Source organism: Theropithecus gelada, chromosome 18 (genome assembly GCF_003255815.1).
Source record: "Theropithecus gelada isolate Dixy chromosome 18, Tgel_1.0, whole genome shotgun sequence".
Taxonomy (NCBI): Eukaryota; Metazoa; Chordata; class Mammalia; order Primates; family Cercopithecidae; genus Theropithecus; species Theropithecus gelada.
In genome coordinates, this window is record NC_037686.1 from 51268807 (window position 1) to 51289612 (window position 20806).

The 20806-nt window shown below is 42.5% G+C and overlaps 1 protein-coding gene across 1 annotated transcript in view; it reads right to left on the reverse strand.

Annotated features, from left to right (window-relative positions):
- ALPK2 (alpha kinase 2) overlaps positions 1 to 20806 on the reverse strand; it is a 133771-nt gene that overhangs the window by 85807 nt on the left and 27158 nt on the right. Inside the window, exon 3 of the mRNA XM_025365192.1 lies at positions 14162 to 15872. Within this exon, the coding sequence (XP_025220977.1) occupies positions 14162 to 15872 (1711 nt within the window). The remainder of the gene's footprint in view (positions 1 to 14161; positions 15873 to 20806) is intronic.

Consider the following 20806-nt stretch of genomic DNA (forward strand, 5'->3'; position numbering starts at 1 on the left):
CCTTTTTTTTTTTTTTTTTTTTTTTTTGAGACAGAGTTTCACTCCTGTCACCCAGGCTGGTGGAGTGTAATGGTGCGATCTCAGCTCACTGCAACCTCTGCCTCCCTGGTTCAAGCGATTCTCCTGCCTCAGCCTCCCACATAGCTGGGATTACAGACATGCACCACCACACCCAGCTAATTTTGTATTTTTAGTAGAGACGGGGTTTCTCCATGTTGGTCAGGTTGGTCTCGAACTCCCCACCTCAGGTGATTCGCTCACCTTGGCCTCTCAAAGTGCTGGGATTACAGGCATGACCCACCACGCCCGGCCCTGTTCATTTTTTATTGAGCTATTCATCTTATATCACTTTCTTTGTACATCACAAGTGCTTTTCTAAGTTTTTATTTGTTTTTAATATCAGTTTATGGTGGGGGTTTTTGTGCAAAATTCTTACATCATCAGATTTCTTTCTTTTTTTCCTTTTATGCTTAGAAAGACATTCCTCACCTTGAAAGCCACAGTGTCTTCCACTTTTTTTGATATTTATTTTGGCAGCTGATGTAAAATTAGGGATTCACAGGACCTCAGGGCCTTGGACATTTACAGATCTCCATGTTTGACCCCTTCAGTTTACACTGAGCAAAGAGGCCCAAAGAGAGGAAAGGAAATTACCCAAGGATCTACAGTTGGTTAATGGCAGAACTAGAACTAAAATCAAGGATTTCTAGCTCCTGGTTTATGTCTTCCTTTTAAAAAAGAAAAATTAAAAAATAGTTTTCAATAATATCAGTAAACATAATTTCCTTAAACATTTAAAAACATCATTAACCACCTCTCCAAATGTCAGGTTCCTTGCTTCCCTCTCCAGAGTCAATCCTATCATTTGAATGTGTTCTTCCAGACCTAAAAAATAATTTTATGTGTTTATGTATGTACAAACCACATATGCTACCATGGAATGGTTGGAGGGCATAAATTGTATCATTATCGTATGTATTATTCTTCAATGTACCTTTCTAATTCTATGTTGTTTTGAAGCGTCCATCATTTGAGCAGGCCACATTTTATTTAGCCAGTTACCCATGAACATTTTCTTAGAAACGTTTCCTTAGAAACAATTCTACAACACACACGTCACATGCTTCCTTGGGTCTTCATGCAAGCTTCTCTCAGTCGATATTGAGAAGTGAAACTGCTGCATCATGGCTAATGTCCTTTTCTGTTTTAAGAGATTTTAAGAGATGTTTTACGAGATTTTGCCAAATTACTCTTACTGGCAATGTAACCATTTCCTCATAATATCAGCTTGATATTGTACTTTTAATTTTTTTATCTCATGAAAGATGTTATAGCTTTAAAATTTGTATTTTCCTAATTACTCATAAGGTTGAGCATCTTCTTGCATATTTGTTGACCATTTATCTCTTCCATAAACTTTGTATATATTTACCTTTTAAAAATAATTGTTACGGGTGTTTTATCTATTTGATTTTTATGCACCCTGGAAATTAATCTTTGTCTATTACAATGTCCTATATACAAAGTGTATCACTTTAATTTTCTTTGTGGTATTTTTGTTCTATAGAAAAATTTTAATTTGATGTAATCAGAATTATTGATATTTCTCTTTTTTTCTGTTCTTTTTTTTCTTTCTTTCTTTTTTGAGATGGAGTCTCGCTCTGTCACCCAGGCTGGAATGCAGTGATGCAACCTCTGCCTCACGGATTCAAGCAATTCTTCTGCCTCAGCCTCCTGAGTAGCTGGGACTACAGACGTGCACCACCACGCCCAGCTAATTTTTGTATTTTTAGTAGAGATGGGGTTTCACCATATTGGCCAGGCTGGTCTCAAACTCCTGACCTCATGATCCACCCGCCTCGGCCTCCCAAAGTGCTGGTATTACAGGCGTGAGCCACTGTACCAGGCCTATTCTTCTTGTCCCAAGAAGATCTTATATCTCTCAAGATCAAGAAAATCATTTTGAAAATTTTTTTCAGTACTTCATAGTTTTTTTAAATTTTAACTCGGAGATCAAATAACCTCAGAGTTTATTTGGGATCCATCGTAAGGTAGTGGCATCTTTTCCATATGGTGGCTAATTGTGTCAGCATTGAAGCACTTGTCTCTTCCCTACAAGTTGAAAGACTATTTCTATCCATAAACCAAATTCCAGTATTGGATTCTGTACTCTTTCCTCAATTTGGTTTATCTACTTATTTACGGCCACTCCCACACTATCTTATGACCACAGCTTTATCATTTGTCTTGATATATGATTGGTTAGTTCAATGCTTTTTCCATCTCCTTTCAGAGATGCAAGTTCATCTTCTATCATAGCCAAAGAAGACCAACAAAGACCAACAGAGGCCATGTGTCTGGTATTCAGCTCCAACAGCAGGCAGTAGATTTGTTACAGAGACTAAAACCCACCTTATTGCCAAGTGACCCTCCTCTCACCAGCCTCCCCTGTTGCCACCCAAATTCCTGCCACTGAACTACTCCTCAAAATAAAACACAGCTGTAAAATGCACACCTGTTTTGGATTAGTTACAATAAATCAGGATCTGTATTTATTTCAGTTCCCCAGACAGGTGAAGAACAAGCTGCGTTTATAGCAAGCCAACTAGAAAGCAGAAGAAAATTCCAATCATCAGTTTTTGTTTTTCCTCTTAGGGGAAAGGAGGTTACACTTCAGGAGTCTAAACTTGTTGTTTCCAAACTGCTGTGAGTCTTGACAGAAATGCTTCTAAAAATTGTAGCATTCACTCTAGATCCATCTAACTGAGCCCATGGTTTTCAAACTAATGCCCAAGAGAATCCTCAGACAGCATATTAAAAATGCAGGTTCAGGCCAGCCACGGTGGCTCATACCTATAATCCCAGCACTTTGGGAGGCCGAAGCAGGCAGATCACCTGAGGTCAAGAGTTCGAGACCAGCCTGACCAACATGACGAAACCCTGTCTCTACTCCAAAAAAAAAAAAAAAAAAAATAGCTGGGCGTGATGGCGGGCCCCAGCAGTCCCAGCTGCTTGGAAGGCTGAGGCAAGAGAATCGCTTGAACCTGGGAGGTGGAGGTTGCAGTGAGCCGAGATTGTGCCACTGCACTACAGCCTGGGTGACAGGGCAAGACTCTGCCTCAAAATTAATAAAAATGCAGGTTCAGCAAGTCTGGGGTAAAACTTAGGGACCTGTGTTGTTTTTTTTTTTAAAAGACCCACCTCATCAGGTGATTCCAATGCGCATCATCTAGGCCCTCGCTTTAAGACACTGCCCTGGGGACTCCAGGCAGAGCAGAACCACCTGAACACGAGGCATCCAAATCCTTAGTGCAGGCTGTTTGCCGTGACATGTTTCTGTAATGAGTTAGCTCTGTGAGATCAGTCTACAGGGGAATGATGTCAGTATAACCAACATGCTGCATTGGTTCATATGCAGTTTTTCTTTAGCAAAGGGAACCAGAATAGCTGGAATAAATTACAGAAATTCGAGCAGGAAAACAAGCCTTTAACTCAGCTTTTGCATTGGCAGCAGGGGCCCTATTGTATTTTAACAGACTTCAAATGCAGCCTGCCCTCAGCGGTCCTCTCTCCTAAGAAGCACACTCCAGGCCTGTGTGCCTACGGTCAGATTGAGCGGCACCCCCAGGCTCACCTTAACAGCATCTTTGCTGTCTCAGAGATCCACTTCTGTCTTTGAGGTCTCAGAACCCTCAAGCTGGCTCCATCTGAAAGACCTCCAGCATCTCCGCTCTACTGTGTGTTTTTAATATCTGCCATGGTGGCCTCCAGCCAGCCTGGGCCATCTCCCTGGGTAGTCCAAGTGAGCTTCCAGGCACATTTTTAATTTTGTTAGTCTCTGGTTTCAAAATGGTCTGTTTCCTAAGTGACCTCTTGGGGATACTAATTTTCCCCAAAGCCCTTATACTTTAAGTGTGTGATTTTTCAGAATGTGAGGTGTTTCTGGGATGCATATATGGCACTAGGGCAGGAACGCCTTATGTGAAGAATATCCATTGCCTCTGTTTGAAAAGCGATATTGAATAACCTGATGCTGTGTTCCTTGGCTAAGATTGTGGGAAACCAGGGGCAAGGACTCCAGAATCCCCAAGAAAGTACATCACAAGCTGTATAGCCTTTAGCTCTCTGCAGCCCTACTCTGTGGAGGCGGAACTTGGAACCCCCAGGAGTTAGCTCCGTGTGGGCTCCAGGACTCTCAACCATGGCTGTGCCTCGGTCGCCCAGGGTCAGCCGGAGCTTCCATATAAGAGCACACGCACCTGGGCTCTAACCTAGATCTGTTGAAATAAGGACCTCCAGGATGGGGCTTGAGCATCTGTATACAGTCAGCCCTCTGTATCCATGGGTTTTACATTTGTGGATTCAACCAATCATGGACCCAAGAGATTTGGGGAAAAATTGCATCTTTACTGAACATGTACGGACTTTTAAAATTGTTATTCTCAATGATAGAGTATAACAACTACTCATGTAGCATTTACATTGTATTAGGTGTTATATGTAATTAGAGATGATTTGAAGTGAACGGGAGGATGTAACTTATTTGCAAATACTATACCATTTTATATCAGGGACTTGAGCATCCTCAGATTTTGCTATCTGAGGGGGATCCTGGAACCAATCCCCCACAGATACCAAGGGACAACTCTATTTTGCAGTTACAGGCCAGGCACAGTGGCTCACACCTGTAATCCCAGCACTTTGGTAGGCAAAGGCAAGAGAATCACTTGGGCCCAGGAGTTCGAGACCCTCCTGGGCAACATGGCAAAACCCCATCTTTACTAGAAATAGAAAAATTAGCCAGGTGCAGTGGCACGTGCCTGTAGTCTCAGCTACTCGTGAGCCTGAGGTGGGAGAATCACCTGAGGTCCAGGCTGTAGTAAGCAGTACGCGGGCCACTGCACTTCAACCTGGGTGACAGAGGCCCTGTCTTGGGGGAAAAAAACAGTTTCCATATGATTGTGTAGCTCAGCTAAGGCTCTCAACCTTGGAAGTATAGAGAATAACCTGGGAGCTTTTAGAGCTTCCAAGGCCCACACTGCAGACCAAATCACGCCAGAATGTCTGAGAGAGGGCCAGACCCAGGCAGCTGATGTTCTAAAGCTCCCAGGTGATTCCACACATAGCTAGGGGTTAAGGGCTCAGCTTTGGGGTCTTTTCTCATGTGAGAAGGATCCTATGCTCTGTAGACTGTGGCTACTGCAACTTCAGTGTGTGTATGAATCTCCTAGGAGTCTGGTTGAGAATGCAGAAGGACTGGAACAGGGCTTCCAAGCCTGCATTTCTAACCAGCTGGTCCGTGGACCACACCAAGAGTCACAAAACTGCAGGTACTAATGACTCTTCATTTATTACTTAGCCCTGACACAGGATAATAACTGTAGTGAGCCAGGACATTAAACGGCAGGCGGATAGTTAATGGTATTTGGCAGAAGTGGCACAGCAGGCTTTGTGATTAAAAAGAAAACAAATGTTTGTTTTCCTTCCTGGGTCAGCTAAGGAATGGTACCGACAAGAGGTGTACTGGCCACACTCTAAGAGATAAGTGATTAGAAACCTCCGCCCTTCCAGCCGGGCACAGTGGCTCACACCTGTAATCCCAGCACTTTGGGAGGCCGAGTTGGGCAGATCACAAAGTCAGGAGATGAGATCAAGACCATCTTGGCTAACATGGTGAAACCTTGTCTCTACTAAAATTACAAAAAATTAGCTGGGTGTGGTGGCGGGTGCCTGTAATCCCAGCTACTCGGGAGGCTGAGGGAGGAGAATCGATTGAACCTAGGAGGCGGAGGTTGCAGTGAGCCGAGATCGCGCCATTGCACTCCAGCCTGGGTGACAGAGCAACACTCCATCGGGGAAAAAAAACAAAAACAAACAACAAAAAAAAACGTCTGCCCTTCCCATCATCAGCTGAGATCTGGAGTCATTGTTTTAATAGTTGTTATTTTAGGAGAACACAATTGAGTATGCAAATGAACTCAAGATCTCAGGTTGTTTGTAGAATGGAGCACCGTATTACAAGATGGTTTAGATCAGCTGCTCGTATTTTTCTATACCCTAAAAACATTTACTAGAGCCCTGCGATGTACCCTGCCTGTTACTGGATGGCCGTGCAGATTTTCAGGCTGCTGCTTACTCTGTACCGCCTGCCTAGCAACTAGCCTGAACTTAGATTAACATGAAGTTTCATACCACATCAGCTCAAATCTGCTTAGCATAGAAGTACATTTTCTCCTGTTACTTAAAACACAACTGGGAATTAGTGAGCTATGGTGGCAGTTTGCCACCTTTGAAGGCATGAACTTTCAAGGTGTGAATACATACATCATTTAGTAGGAACTACTGGACTTGCACATCAAGGCCTCTGTCTCTAGGTCTCTCTCTCACCCCCAGCTTTCTGTTTAAATCAGTCAATCCTCATATTGTGAGCAAATCCAGGAAAGATGGCACATCTAGACTTGCTCATTCTTTCCAAATGGCACATAATAGTCCTATTGATTAACTAAATGCCTCTTAGAAACCAAAACACCCTTGGTTTCTTCAACCTTTAGTTCAGCTGGCTTTGATCATCTGTTCAGTCCCACAGGCTCATAGGCGCACCTCTTTCCTGGCTATACTCCCAGCTCTTGACTGTGAGGCTGATGTCCTGGCCACTGGTAAAATCCCTGGCAAGAAAGTGACCAGAAGCTTTCCTCTGACCTCAAAGAGGAGATGAGACCCTGACATTTTTCTTTTTTTGAGATAGAGTCTCGCTCTGTGGCCTAAGCTGGAGTGCAGTGGTGCAATATCAGCTCATTGCAACCTCTACCTCCCAGGTTCAAGCAATTCTCCTGCCTCAGCCTCCCGAGTAGCTGGGATTACAGGCAAGTGCCAACATGCCCGGCTAATTTTTGTATTTTTAGTAGACATGGGGTTTCACCATATTGGCCAGGCTGGTCTTGAACTCCTGGCTCAAGTGATTCACCCACCTCAGCCTCCCAAAATGCTGGGACTATAGGCATGAGCCACCACACGTGGCAAACCTTGAGAACTTACTGGGTGCCTGGCACTATGCTAAGTTCTCTTTTTGAACATAGGTACAAAGTCTTATCAATAAATGGTGCTAAAAAAATTGAACATCCAAAAGAAAAAAGAAAAAACCTTAACCTAAACCTCATGCTTTCTACAAAAATCAACTCAAAATGGATGATTGGCTTCAAATCTAAAACATAAAGCGATAGAACCTAGAGAAAGACCGTGGCAGAAAGAACATCTTCAGGATCTAGGGAAAGGCACAGAGTTTTAGACTTGACACCAAAAGCAAAATCCATAAAAGGAAAAATTGACCATTAGACCTCATCAACATGAAAAGCTTTTGCTTTGTGACAGCCCGTGTAAAGAAGATAAAAAGACAAACTACAGACTAGGAGAAAATATTTGGAAATATTTGGGAGGCCAAGGTGGGCAGATCACAAGGTCAGGAGTTTGAGACCAGCCTGGCCAACACAGTGAAACCCCATCTCTACTGAAAATACAAAAATTAGCCAGGCGTGGTGGCAGGCGTCTGTAATCCCAGTTACTCCAGAGGCTGAGGAAGGAGAATCGCTTGAACCCGGGAGGCGTAGGTTGCAATGAGCCAAGATCGTGCCACTGCACTCCAGTCTGGGTGACAGAGGTAGACTCTATCTCAAAAAAAAAAAAAAAAGTGTGTAAACCAACGAAGGACTATTCTCTAGAATGCATAGAGAAGTCTCAAAATTCAACCATAAAATAACAATCCAGTTAGGAAATGGATTTAACAGACATTTCACCAAAGAAAATATACATTTTAAATAAATACATTTTAAAATGTTCAAAATTGTTAATCATTAGGAAAATGCAAATTAAAAGCAACAATGGGATATCACCACACACACATCAGAAAGTCCAGAATAAAAAATAATGACAACACCAAATGCTGGTGAGGATGTGGAGAAACTTGGCCCTCGTACATTGCTGATGGGAATGTAAAAAAGGTACAGCGTCTCTGGAAAACAGTTAGACAGTTTCATTACAAACTAAATATGCAAGCCCCATATGACCAAGCAATGACCGTCCTGGACATTGGTCCCATAGAAATGAAGACTTATGTTCACACAAAAGTCTGTACATAAATGTTTTAGCCATAAGAGCAAAAAACTAGAATCAGCCCAAATGTTCTTCAACCGGTGAAAGACTAAGCGAACTGCATGGAATACTACTCAGCAATAAGAAGGCATGAACTTTTGATACACACAAGTTGAATGAATCTCGGGGAATTCTGCTGAATAAAAAAAATCTCAAAAACTTATATACTGTATGATTCCATTTATGTAACATGTTTGAAATGGCAAAATTTTAGAATTGGAGGACAAAGTAGCGGTTGCCGGGGGCTACCGAACGGGGAGGGCAGGAAGCAGGTGTGTACAGTTATTAAGGGTAACACAAGGGATCTTTGTGGTAATGGAATTGTTCCATATGTCGACTCTGGTAGTGGATGCAGGAACCTACGTAAGTGATAAATGTCTATAGATCTTAATACACACAAGTACAACTGGGGAACTCCAAATTACATCAGTAGATTGTATCAATGTCAATATCCTGGTTATGACATTATACCATTGTTTTGTAAAATGTCACCATTGAGGGAACCTGGGCAAAGTGTACTGCCATCTCTCTGTATTATTTCTTACAACTGCATGTGAATGTACAATTATCTCAGTAAACATTTCAATTAAAAAACATGTAATAAAACCATTCGTAAATGGTATAGATCTGCTAATGAATTCTCTTAGAAATACTTAGTGTATTCTGTTGCTTTATGTTTAATCTTAAATTGAGCATTAGGGAAAATGCAGTATTTTTTTTTATATATATATATTTATTTATTTATTTATTTATTTATTTATCAGATTTTTTTTTTTTCAGAGACAGGGTCTTGCTATGTTGCCCCAGCTGGTCTTGAACTCCTGGGCTCAAGCAGTCCGATTGCCTTGGCCTCCCACAGTTCTGGGATTACAGGCATGAGCCCCTGCACCTAGCCAGGAATGCAGTATTTTAATTGGAACTCTGCCAACACTTTTATCTAGAGGTGTGTTGCCATTTTTGTCTTCCATAAAACTTTTGTCCCAAGAAAGTCAGGATTACAAAGAATGAGGATGAGAATGTCATGGGTTGCTCTGAAAGGAGAAATTGTAGTTAGGGATGAGAAAAGCAACTCGAAGCACCTTACAGGATCTCAGTCTTGAAGCAGCAGGTAGGCTGAGCTAGAAACAAGGTGGGCAAAGGGATTCCAGACGGAAAGATGGACCATCCACTGCTGTTTTCCAGGTGAGGAAACGAGCTTATAGTCTTGCTTTGCCTTTCAGAGATAGAGGCAAAAGGCAGAAAGTCCTGAGTGCTAGGTGAATATGGTAAGATCTTCCCGGATCTAATTAGCAATTTTTCAGAGATAATGAAGCACTAATAAAACAAAGTTGTAAATCACCAGCATTCACAAGGGAACCCAAGTGCAAGATTTGGATGGTGCTGGGCACAGCAGCTCACGCTTATAATCCCAGCACTTTGGGAGGCTGAGGCGGGCAGATCACAAGGTCAGGAGTTCGAGACCAGCCTGACCAACTTGGTGAAACCTTGTCCCTACTAAAAAAAAATACAAAAATCAGCCAGGCATGGTGGCGCGCACCTGCAATCCCAGCTACTTAGGAGGCTGAGGCAGAAGAAACGCTTGAACCTGGGAGGTGGGGCTTGCAGTGAGCCGAGATCGTGCCACTGCACTCCAGGCTGGGCAACAGAGTGAGACTCCATCTCAAAAAAAAAAAAAGATTTGGATGGTTTAGAACGGGGGTCCCCAAACCCCGGGCCATGGACCAGTACTGCTCTGTGGCCTGTTAGAATCTGGGCCACACAGCAGGAGGTGAGCAGCAGAGCATGAACCCTATTGTGAATGGTGCATACAAGGGATCTAGGCTGTGTGTTCTTTATGAGAATCTAATGCCTGATGATCTGAGGTGGAACAGTTTCATCCTGAAACCATCCCCGCTGCATTCTGGCTGTGGAAAAATTGTCTTCCACAAAACCAGTCCCTGATGCCAAAATGTTTGGGGACTGCTGGTTTGAAACAGCCCATTCCCCGGCCAAAAGAGTAACTAATAGGAAGCACATCCTATTAGCAGAGAGTTGGCCTCAGCATCTTTTATGTGAAGCCAACCAAAGAATGTGCTCAGGAAAATAAAGGCCATAAAGTGGTGGAGACGAGTGATCATTAGAATCACACCTAACTGGCTGGATGTGGTGGCTCACGCCTGTAATCCTAGCACTTTGGGAGGCCAAGGTGGGTGGATCACTTGAGGTTGGGAGTTCGAGACAAGCCTGAGCAACATGCAGAAACCCCATGTCCACTAAGAATACAAAATTAGCCAGGCATGGTGGCCCATGTCTGTAATCCCAGCTAATCAGGAGGCTGAGGCAAGAGAATCACTTGAATCCGGGAGGCAGAGGTAGTGGTGGGCTGAGATCGCCCTATTGCACCCCAGCCTGGGCGACAAGAGTGAAAGTCCGTCTCAAAAAAAAAAAAAAAAAAGAAAAATCACACCTAACTATACTTGGCATTTACTCTAATATTGTATAACTACTTATCCAGTCAATGATTGATTGCCTATTACATGGCAGGCATTACTCTAGGGACTTGGGTTATATCAGCGAACAGAATACACTGAACAAATTACCTTCCATCACAGAGCTCAATTCTGTGCTTAGTGCTGATTCCTGATCAGGAAGATTCTTCATTACCAGAGCCCAAGAACACGTTTCCTTACTGTACGCTTGTGATCCCATGACCCCAAACAGAAATGCAACTCCCTCTGGGGTGAAGCTGGGCAACTGTGCAGGAGCACAGACACAGCACTTCTGACTTCAGAGTGAGGATGATCTTACCCCAGTGTGGCTGCCGAGAAACTTAAGATGGGCAGACTGTCAGGCCTTTGCCTCTGACTTGGACGAGGAAAGTGAGCTCAAAACCAAGGTGAAGAGTTGGCAGTGTGACCCTTGAAGATGATTCAAGTTAGCCTGGGGTACCCTCTCTGTTTTCCACTCCCAAACTGGGATTAACTTTATAATCTTCCATAAATATAGAGACACTGGGGGCTTTCCAATATTAGCCTGGCTGGGTACTATTTCAAGACAAATAACAGCAAGATGGCCTTGCATTCTAAAAGAGAGAAAGGGAGACAGGAAGTGAATACACCTGGAGATGCATGTTTAGGCAGGAGATAGTCTACAATATGGCCTTGTTCTTAGAACATTAGAGAGATGGAGTTTTTCTCAGCATGCTAAAAACAGTATGCAGATGAAGAGAAAATACTAGGAGGTAAACTGCTGGTCACTGTTTCTGCAAAAAGGCACCTAAAGGTAAGTGAATCAGGCAAGACTCAAGATTGGGCAAATTTGGCCAAGCGTGGTAGATCACGCCTGTAATCCCAACACTTTGGGAGGCCGAGGTGGGTGGATCACCTGAGGTCAGGAGTTCGAGACCAGCCTGGCCAACATGGTGAAACCCTGTCTCTACTAAAAATATGAAAATTAGCCAGGCGTGGTGGTGGGTGCCTGTTATCTCAGCTACTCAGGATGCTGAGGCAGGAGAATCACTTGAACCCGAGAGGCGGAGGTTGCAGTGAGCTGAGATCGTGCTATTGCACTCCAGTCCAGGCAACAACAGCAAGACTCTGTCTCAAGAAAGATGAAAAAGAGCGGGCAAATTTATTACTATGGCTCCCATCGCAGCATTTTTAACCATTTCAAATTTTGATGTCCACACAAACCTCAAATGTCTGAGAATAAATATTTAGAATGTCTTTTGAATTTGTTATGGAGAGATTCACGTATCTTTTTGTGAACAGTATTATTTTAAAAAATTGAATTTAGTTCCCAAGGACCCCCAGTGCTTCTGTGTCACATCTGCGATGATAGTTAGCCACTTGCTGTAAATTTGGCTACATTGGATACGTGTGTAGAAAATACAGGTATCTCCTACAACTAAATAGAAACTTTTTGCATGGATAAAAGAATCTCAAATATGCCAGTCCCTGTGGCAAAATTTTCCTGCTTTAGTCAAAGGAAAACAAACACCACAGATATAAAGATCCTTTTTCTAACTCCAGGCTCCGCAGAACTGCTCTTAAATGTACAGCTTCCATTCACATTTCTGGTTGTCCCTTGAGTGAGAGGTCAGCTCTGCTACTGACCACTGCAAAGTGAGAAATGGTCTCACCGCTTGCAGAAAATGCAAGCCCTTCAGTTTGCTTTCTGAACAACAGTGTTCATGGTTCTGAGATAATTGCCTTAGTCACACCACCGAGCACCGGTTGGACCTTCAGCTGATACCTGGTAGAGTGGATGTGTAGTGATGAATATATGTGTGAGTGTGTAAGCCAAAGAGTTCCATAAGACCTTCCATAGGGTGCATAAGATAGATGACCTGGCTCCCCAGAAATAGCCCATTTTACTCGACTGTCTCGCTAGTAAACAAGTGAGCCAGGGCTCTCAATCTCAGAATTCGGTTTAGGTCACAAGCTGAGGATGACAAAGGGGGCTCCTCCCTCCAGCTCTTTGAAATTTGGGGCAGATGGAAGAGACAGAAATTGCCTTCCACAATGGTGGGTCTAAAACTGATATCGTCAATCAATAGCCCCCTTCCCTTCCGCTTCCTCCTTTTGAGTTACTTTATCACCTTCCCCCACCTTTAATAATAATTTGTCCAAGGAAACACTTTGAGTGGATAAATGACTGTAAAAAAAGCACTTAGCTGAGCAAGGAAGAGCATTTTATAATTAGAAAAGGAAATGCCACGTTTTTCAACATGAAAAAATTAACATTGTCACTTTATTTTGTACTAAAATATGGTCGAAGCACCTCCTTAAGCTTATCTTAGGCATAAAACTGTGGTCATTGGTGTGTAAGCTGCTAAGAGACGTGTGTTAAGTAACTGGATAGGAGAATCTGGTTCTCCTGTGAAAGGTAAAATATAAATGTGGCTTTTACTTGGCTAGTTTGGCTAGCAGAACAGAACAATTTGCTCAGTCAACAGTTACCTAAAATCTGGAGATTTTTAGATTGGCTTTTTTATGACTGGGTCTTTAGAAATTCATGTGTCAATTTTTAATATTTTCACAGAGTTAAGTCACTTTGCATTCGGAATATTTTATCTTTGGAGTGTATCTAGTCTTCTATAAAAATAATACTAGTTTTCTAGTACAAAATTGGGAGAAAGGGGAATACAGAGTATAGTAAAAATAATAGACAAATCACTTTTCTTAGGTATTTATTTACAAAACTCCAATCTTGCCCATACTACAGCATAAGTCCAAAGCTCAGTGGGGACCCTTTAAAATGGAAAATATCAATAAAAACATAAGTTATGTATCAAGCACAACATCTTTTGTGCATTGATTATTCCCATAAATTTAATTCCATCTCTTTACACTCCCAAATCGGTAATGAAGGAAAACACATTTATTTCTTGGCAGCTTTTTTTTTCTTAGCCTCATTTATACTCTGTTTTAAAATAAGACAAACATCCACTCAAAAACATCCCACCAGTGTGGCAAAAGTTACTCTGCCTGCTTTCCCTAGCATCACAAAAAAAGTGAATTCTACAAGTCTTTCAGACACACTGAAGTCTTTCATTCATACCACAAATTCTGATTAAAGCCAAAACCTATCATTTTCAAAGCACTCCCTTGCAAATGACTAAAAGAAATTTTTTTCCCCCTTCTTCCTTTAAAGGCTACACTCAAAACATTCGCTTGAGAAACTTTCTGAATAGTGGTATTGCCTGGTAAAACACATGCAGCAGACAAAATATCAGATTTCTTTTTCCAGCTGTCCAGAATCCCATTAGTGCCTCTTAACTTCTATCAGTCTTTTGCTATAATTAGGATGGCTTAGGGTTTATCTGGGCCTTTTTTCAATACCAGATTTCCTTCCGAGCAGCAGCAGCTGTCATGCACAAGTACCCTGATGGTGTTGGGAAACTGATTTTGATTTACATTATGGTATAGCAATTGTGAATGTGAAGTAAAGGAAAAGACACACACACACACACACACGCACACGCACACACACACGTTCTTTTTATCTGGTAATTTATTCAAAAGAAAAGTCTTACCTGAGGATGATCACTCCAGTCTGGAACCTGGCTTGTTTCAAATAGAGAATTAACTTGCATGCCTTCTCCCTTGCAATTGGTGTTACCTTCTTTGGAGAGTGAGTCTGTTGAAGTTTGAAGGGTTTTTGCTTCTTGCTCTGCCTGGGTTGAAATAGCACATTCTCCTGCATCAGCATGGGAATTCCGACCAGTCGCTGCTGCTGTGCTGTGAGAAGTCTCTCTTTTATCACTCTGGGTTAGCGGGTGCCTAGCAGATTCTTCGGCATAGCAGAGATGAAGGGTACCTTCTGTTGTATTTTCTCTCAGGTTGGCATTCGGCTTCTTGGGATTTCCCTTCATTCCCAGCTGCCTCACCCTGGCAGGTTGCTGTGAACCCCTCTCGCTCCATAAGTCCTTTCCCCCAACTCTCTTCTCAGCTGCCGTCTCCCAACACTGGCTCATCCCTGAGTTTTCCGACTCACCAGACAAGGGCTTCATCTCTGTCTCTCTTACGGATTCATCCATGTTGAGCAGATTGTCACTGGCAAATTCCTCTCTTGCTTGGTGGCTGTCTCTGGTTTCTCCTTGAATTCCTGGATAATCATTTTCAGCAGCCTCCGGAGCAGTGGGGAGTTTACATCTCCTCTGTTCTGTCACTGAAGACATCCCATCCTGGTGAGGTCCCAAAGTGAGAGTCATCCCTGTGTGTGGGGATGAGGGACCGTGCTTGCAGGCTCTGCCACTCCTCACCCCAACTTCTTGGGGTTGTGAGTGATGACCACAGAAGCCAGCAGTGGCAACCATAGGCCCAGCGTCACCTGACACCTGAGGTCCACAACCCATTCCACTGAGGAAATGCTCACACCCACCCAGGCAATGCTCACTGAATTCCATCTCTTCGTCATCGCTTTCTAATAAAAAAACATGCTCAGTCCCCAGCAGGTTCCTTTGCCAAACTGCATTAGAGTAATCCGTCATAACATCGGAACATTCCAGATACTCCAGGTCATCATCTGAAAACTCCTCGGTGTAGGTTAGGGTTATCTCTGGGCAAAGTTCATAGTCACTGTCAGAGTCTTCACTGGAAACCTGTGGGCTGAGTTGTTTCTTGGCCACGGCATTGTCACCTGGGTAAATGTGTGCAGTTGCCTCAGACAGCGGGAGACTGAGGCTAATGTATTTCTGTACTTTGGGATTTTGCTGACTGGAGTGTAAGCCTTCATCATGAGGGCCATCATTGTTCAGGCCACCACCCGTGAACTTGGATGCTGTGGAATGCACTGTCTTGTGGCAAAGTTCATCTTGTTTTTCGTAAACATGACTTGAATTAAGAAAAAGCAACGAATCTGCAATTTCTTCTGTGTTACTTGGATCATAAGCCTCTCCAGGGTGCCTTGTTCCTTTAACACCCAAGGGATTTTCAGAACTGGACACACTAATGTCAAGATTGCCCAGTGACTGGAGGGAGAGTGAATGGTTGGACCTGGGAGTGCCTGGGGAGATGCTTTCTTCTTCCTTATAAAGATGTTCCTTCTCATCAATCTGATTTGCACTTTCTTCTTCACACGTCCCTGTTTCATGTTTCCAACCTGTGTCCCTGTCATCTTCCAGGTTAGGAGACAGTTGTGGGTTCTCTGATGAGCACTCAACCTCAACGGAAGCAGAACAACAGATGATTCCAAAAGAGTTTTTAGCCGAGATTTGATAGACAGCAGCATCATTTTTGGTACAGCTAGGATGAAGAGAATATACAGATAAGTTTGCTACATTTGGACATGCATGCCAACATTTTCAAACCATGGCACACAGAGAAAATGACCATAGTTTTAGTGCATGTTTAAGAAGATCTGTGATCTCCCTGGAAAAGAGTTTGTGGCCAAAGGCAACTGACCTCTGGGCTCCAGTGCCCCTAGTGCTGAGAATCCTAGGCACTCAGCATCCTCCCTTGAAACCTTCCTCAAAACTGCCTCAAATGGAAAATGCTGAGGATTGCACCATGACAGTTTACAAATGCCATGGCAATGTCAGGAAATTACCTTATATGGTCTAAGATGGGGAGAAACCCTCAGTTCCAAGAATTGTCCACCCCTTTCTTGGAAAACTCATGAATAATCCACCCCTTATTTAGGATATCATCAAGAAATAACCATAAAAATGAGCAACCAGCAGCCCTCAGGGCTGCTCTGCCTATGGAGCAGTCATTCTTTTATTCCTTTATTTAAAAAAAAAAAGAAAATGCTGAGAATTACTTAGATGAATGGGGAAAATATTTATATTCTAGTTTCTTCTTCTTGCCTTTTACATCATTTTTATATTATGGAAATTTGATAAAGCATTATTTTTCTAGAGTGAGACATTGTACATGAATAAGTAAAATATCAATTCTTCATGTGGTGGAACAGCACAGAGAACCCTCAAATCTTTGGAAGACCCTGCTAAGAGGGTGTCATTTTTGCCAGAGGCCATAAAGATGATACCATGATAGGACTATGTATGTGAAGGGCAGTGCTGTTTCCTTTTTAATTTAATGTGATTAAAAGTCTAAACCACAGCCTGTGAGCTCCACTGGCTGGAAACTCATGTCTACATGCCATTCTGACCTATATAGATCAAGCCAGATTTCAGCTTTGGCCCAGCAGGGGAGGAATAGAATCCTGGATCGGACTGCTTTCTCAGTTCAGGATGGATGGTACTCCTGTGGCTCCTCCCATTGTGGATCAGAGCCACAAGGAGCCTGCAGCCTGACATGCTTTACTGGGTCCTTTCCCACTAGAACCCTTCCCCAGACACTGCAATCCCAATAAAAACTTGTTACCTGTGTTTTGTATGTTTCACCCTTATTAATCTCATGTGACCTCATTGTAATTGTAATATTGCTGACCTCATTGTATGCATCAGCCAACCCAGAAGTCAACAATCATTTTTAGAAGGCAGGGGCTGTGGGTCTGGCTTGGTCTGAGAGGTAATGCTTAGATCTTTATTGACTGTTCTTTGTGTGAAATACAAATATCTAACCTAGGAAGGGTCAGTGTGAGACACAGACAGATATAACATGATCATCTTTTCTCTTCCCCACTGAAGGGACCCTTGCCTCTACAATCCTATATGTCCTCATAAACCCTCAAGTGGTAGTCCCAGCTCACACATATGTCTCATTTTCAGAAGTCAAAGACATCTAATCCCAATTTCAATAATGTCTTGTTGAGTTGGCAACCTGGCTCCTGGGTAGAAGCCATTCAGGAGTGGCTGAGATTGGCCAAGCTTGACCCATGGCTGATATTGGGCTTTGCCTTGGCCAACAGCACACGTAGAATAAAATTTAAGGCAACTTTCTGGAGAAAACAATACCTGCGCTCCTGTGTATTTCACTAAGTTATTCTGAGGTTTAAATGAGAAGATCAATGTTAAGGGACTTTGCAAAGAAGAAATGTTACCCCAGACAGATTCTCCAAGAAGGTGGCAGTGCCAAGACCAAGTTACCTCTGGTGCTCAAGAATCATGCAGAAGAATCATCAGAGAACTCTTTAAAATTCTTGAATCAGAATCACTAGGTCAAGGGCTTGAGAATCTGCTTTTAAAGATTTCAAAGCCATTCTGATGCAAATTGTCCTCGGCCTACCCTTGGAGACATCCTCATCCTCATCACTGTCAATTAGGCTTAGGGCTCCGCAGTTCAAGCAGACTCTTCTCAGATGAAGAAAAATGCCTATTGCTGCAGTTTCACATCATCCACATTGTTGGGGAAAACAAAAAACTGTGAAATATTTAAAGAGGTTTATTTTGAGCCAAACATGAGTGACCATGGCTGGGGCACATCCTTAAGGGGTCCTGAGAATAAGTGCCCGAGGTAGTCAGCTTTTACAGTGTGGTTTTATACATTTTAGGGAGACAGAAGTTACAGGCAAAGACATAAATCAATACATGTAAGGTGCACGTTGATTCAGCCCAGAAAGGTGGGACATTTTGAAGTGGTGAAGGCAAGGTTACAGGTCATAGGTGGATTCCAAGATTTTCTGATTGGCAATTGGTCAAAAGAGTTAAGCTTTGTTCCTAAAGAGTTGAAGCCAGCAGAAAGAAATTGTTAAGATAAGTGAATTGTGGAAGCCAAGGTTCTTGTGTGTAGAGGCAGCCCCTAAGTAGCAGGCTTCAGAGAGAATAAATGGTAAATGTCCTCTCTGGACCTTAGAAGGTGTCAGATTCTCTCCTGAATCAGGAAAAGACCTGGAAAGGGAAGGAGATTCACTACAGAATGCAGATTTCCTCCCACCAGAGTATGGCTTTGCAGGGCCATTTAAAAATATGTCAAATAAATATATTTTTAGAGTCAAATACTTTGATTTTCTTTAGGACCTGCTCTTTGTTATGGGACGCTATACCAGAATCAGGTTGGAGTTGGGTATCTTCCTGCTACCGAGTCTGCTGTGAGTCTTATGATCTCTACGTTAATGTCAGTGGTGGTCAGTTATGCCTAAACTCCAAAGAGAGGAGGGTATAATGAGGCCCATCCAACACCCTTCCTGTCATGGCCTGAACTAGATTTTTAGGTTTCTTAGGGATCCCCTTGGCCAAGGGGTGTGAGGGGGGTGCGGCTTAGAATTTAATTTTTGATTTTTTATAACACTGTCTTCTTCATGAACCTTTTCAATTAATTCTTGGATATTTGGCCTCTGTTAAGAGCTGACAGCATAAAAAAGCACTACGAGCTGAGTACCGTGGCTCACACCTGTAATCCCAGCAATTCAGGAGGCTGAGGTGGGAGGATCAGTTGAACCCATGAGTTCAAGACCCACCTGGGCAACATGGCAAGACTCCATCTCTACAAAAAATTTAAAAATTAGCCGGGCATGGTGATACACACCAGTAGTCCCAGCTACTCCAGCCTAGGTGACAGAGCAAGACTTTGTCTCGGAAAAAAAAAAAAGGCAGAGGGGCTGTGGCAGGGTAGGCAGTATGGACTACTGGGAAATCCCAAGTAATTTTGATATCCTGACCTATCCAGTCCACGAGTCCTCTGCAGAGAAACTACCTCCCCTGAAGGTACCATGATTTGTATAGAAGAGAGAGAAAGGAAGAAAAGAAGGCTGAGAGGCACAAGGGGCAGTAAAGCAGTAAGAAATCAGGAGAGGTGGGGAGCAGAGATGATTCTCAAGAATCAAGGAGAGAAAACAAAAAGAATTTTAGAAAAACGTAGAGAAAATCATTGGGTTAAATATACTCTATTTAAATTCTTAACGACTAAATAAACAGATGGGAGATTGTCATAATTTTGTGATACATAATTTTATGAAACATGTGTTTTAGTTGATAAGAGATTTATAATCCATCCTAAGTACAGTAAATAAAGAGAAAAGGGAACTGGATTAAGTGTAATTAACTTCTCACTGGCTAATGAATGCCTTTGAAAGAGTTATGATTTGTGGCTGACACGTCCTTGCTAATTATCTCGAAGCATCCTAAAGAAGAGGGGAAGAAAATCGGGCAAGGAAGCCAGCATCTGCTGGGTGCCTCCTACATTAAACAATGTCTTCCTCCTCTCTGTGTGCAAAACCGAGGCTCAAAGGAGTTGTTTCCCCAAAGTGACAAAGTCGGAAAGCCATAGCGCCGGGATGAGAAAGAGCCTTCCGCCCTGGCTGTCTGGCTCTGTGGATGCTGTTAGAAAACTAACATTACCAGAAAGGAAATGCCACAGTGTAGAGAGATCATTCTGCAAATAAAGTGTTTCTGTCCTAAGTCTTCATCTTGATCAGCCAAATGGCAGACTTGCATAGAGTGATGGGCACCGTGGTGCCCAGCATTATGTTACGAGCTGCAGTGGAGTGAAGGAGATGCCTGAACATCATGTCCAGCTTCCAAATGGCTAAAAACTGACTGAAGGAAATAGTATTAATTTTCCAGAGAACCTTGTAGATGAGGTCTGTGCTAAGGTGCACAGAACAGACTGGATGGGAAAAAGGAAGTCAGAGAAGGGACTCCAGTGGTAATAGTTAAAATGGTGTTAGCAGGGTTGGGGTGTAGAATCTTTGCGGGAGGCTAGCAGAGAGAGCTGCGTGCCCCACAGTGATTTGACTGGAATGCAAAACCATCCAGGAAGAAATTCCCTGAACAATTAATTGAATTCCCTCCTTGCATATCTTTTCTTTTGGCGGAGGGAAGCAGTAACATTCTTCTCCCCTGCTGTGAAAGTCTTGCTTGAATTCTCTGGGTTCTTTCTAAATTAATCATTTCCTTATTAAAGAAAAAGAAGTCCGTGTTACCTTAAATGAATGAAGCTTCTTCTGAGTTTGAACCCCCAGAAATGGTCTAAACCAGAAAGTCTGAAAACATTTTGGTATGGAGACTCTTTAATACTCCTAAAAATAATTGAGGACTTCAAAGAACTTTCGTTTATATGGGTTATATCTCTCAATAGTTACCACATTACAGTTAAAACAAAAATTTTTAACAGTTAATTTTAAAATAACAAGAATAAATTCATTGCATATTAGCATAAATCATGTTTTTATAGAAAACATATTTTTCCAAGACAAGGCAACATTTCATGAGAGTAGTTTTATTTTAAGTGTTTTCATATACCTTTAATATCAAGCTTAACAGAAGATGGTTGGATTTTTGTATCTGTGCATTCAGTGTGATACAATACATGGTTTTGATTAATATATGTAGAAA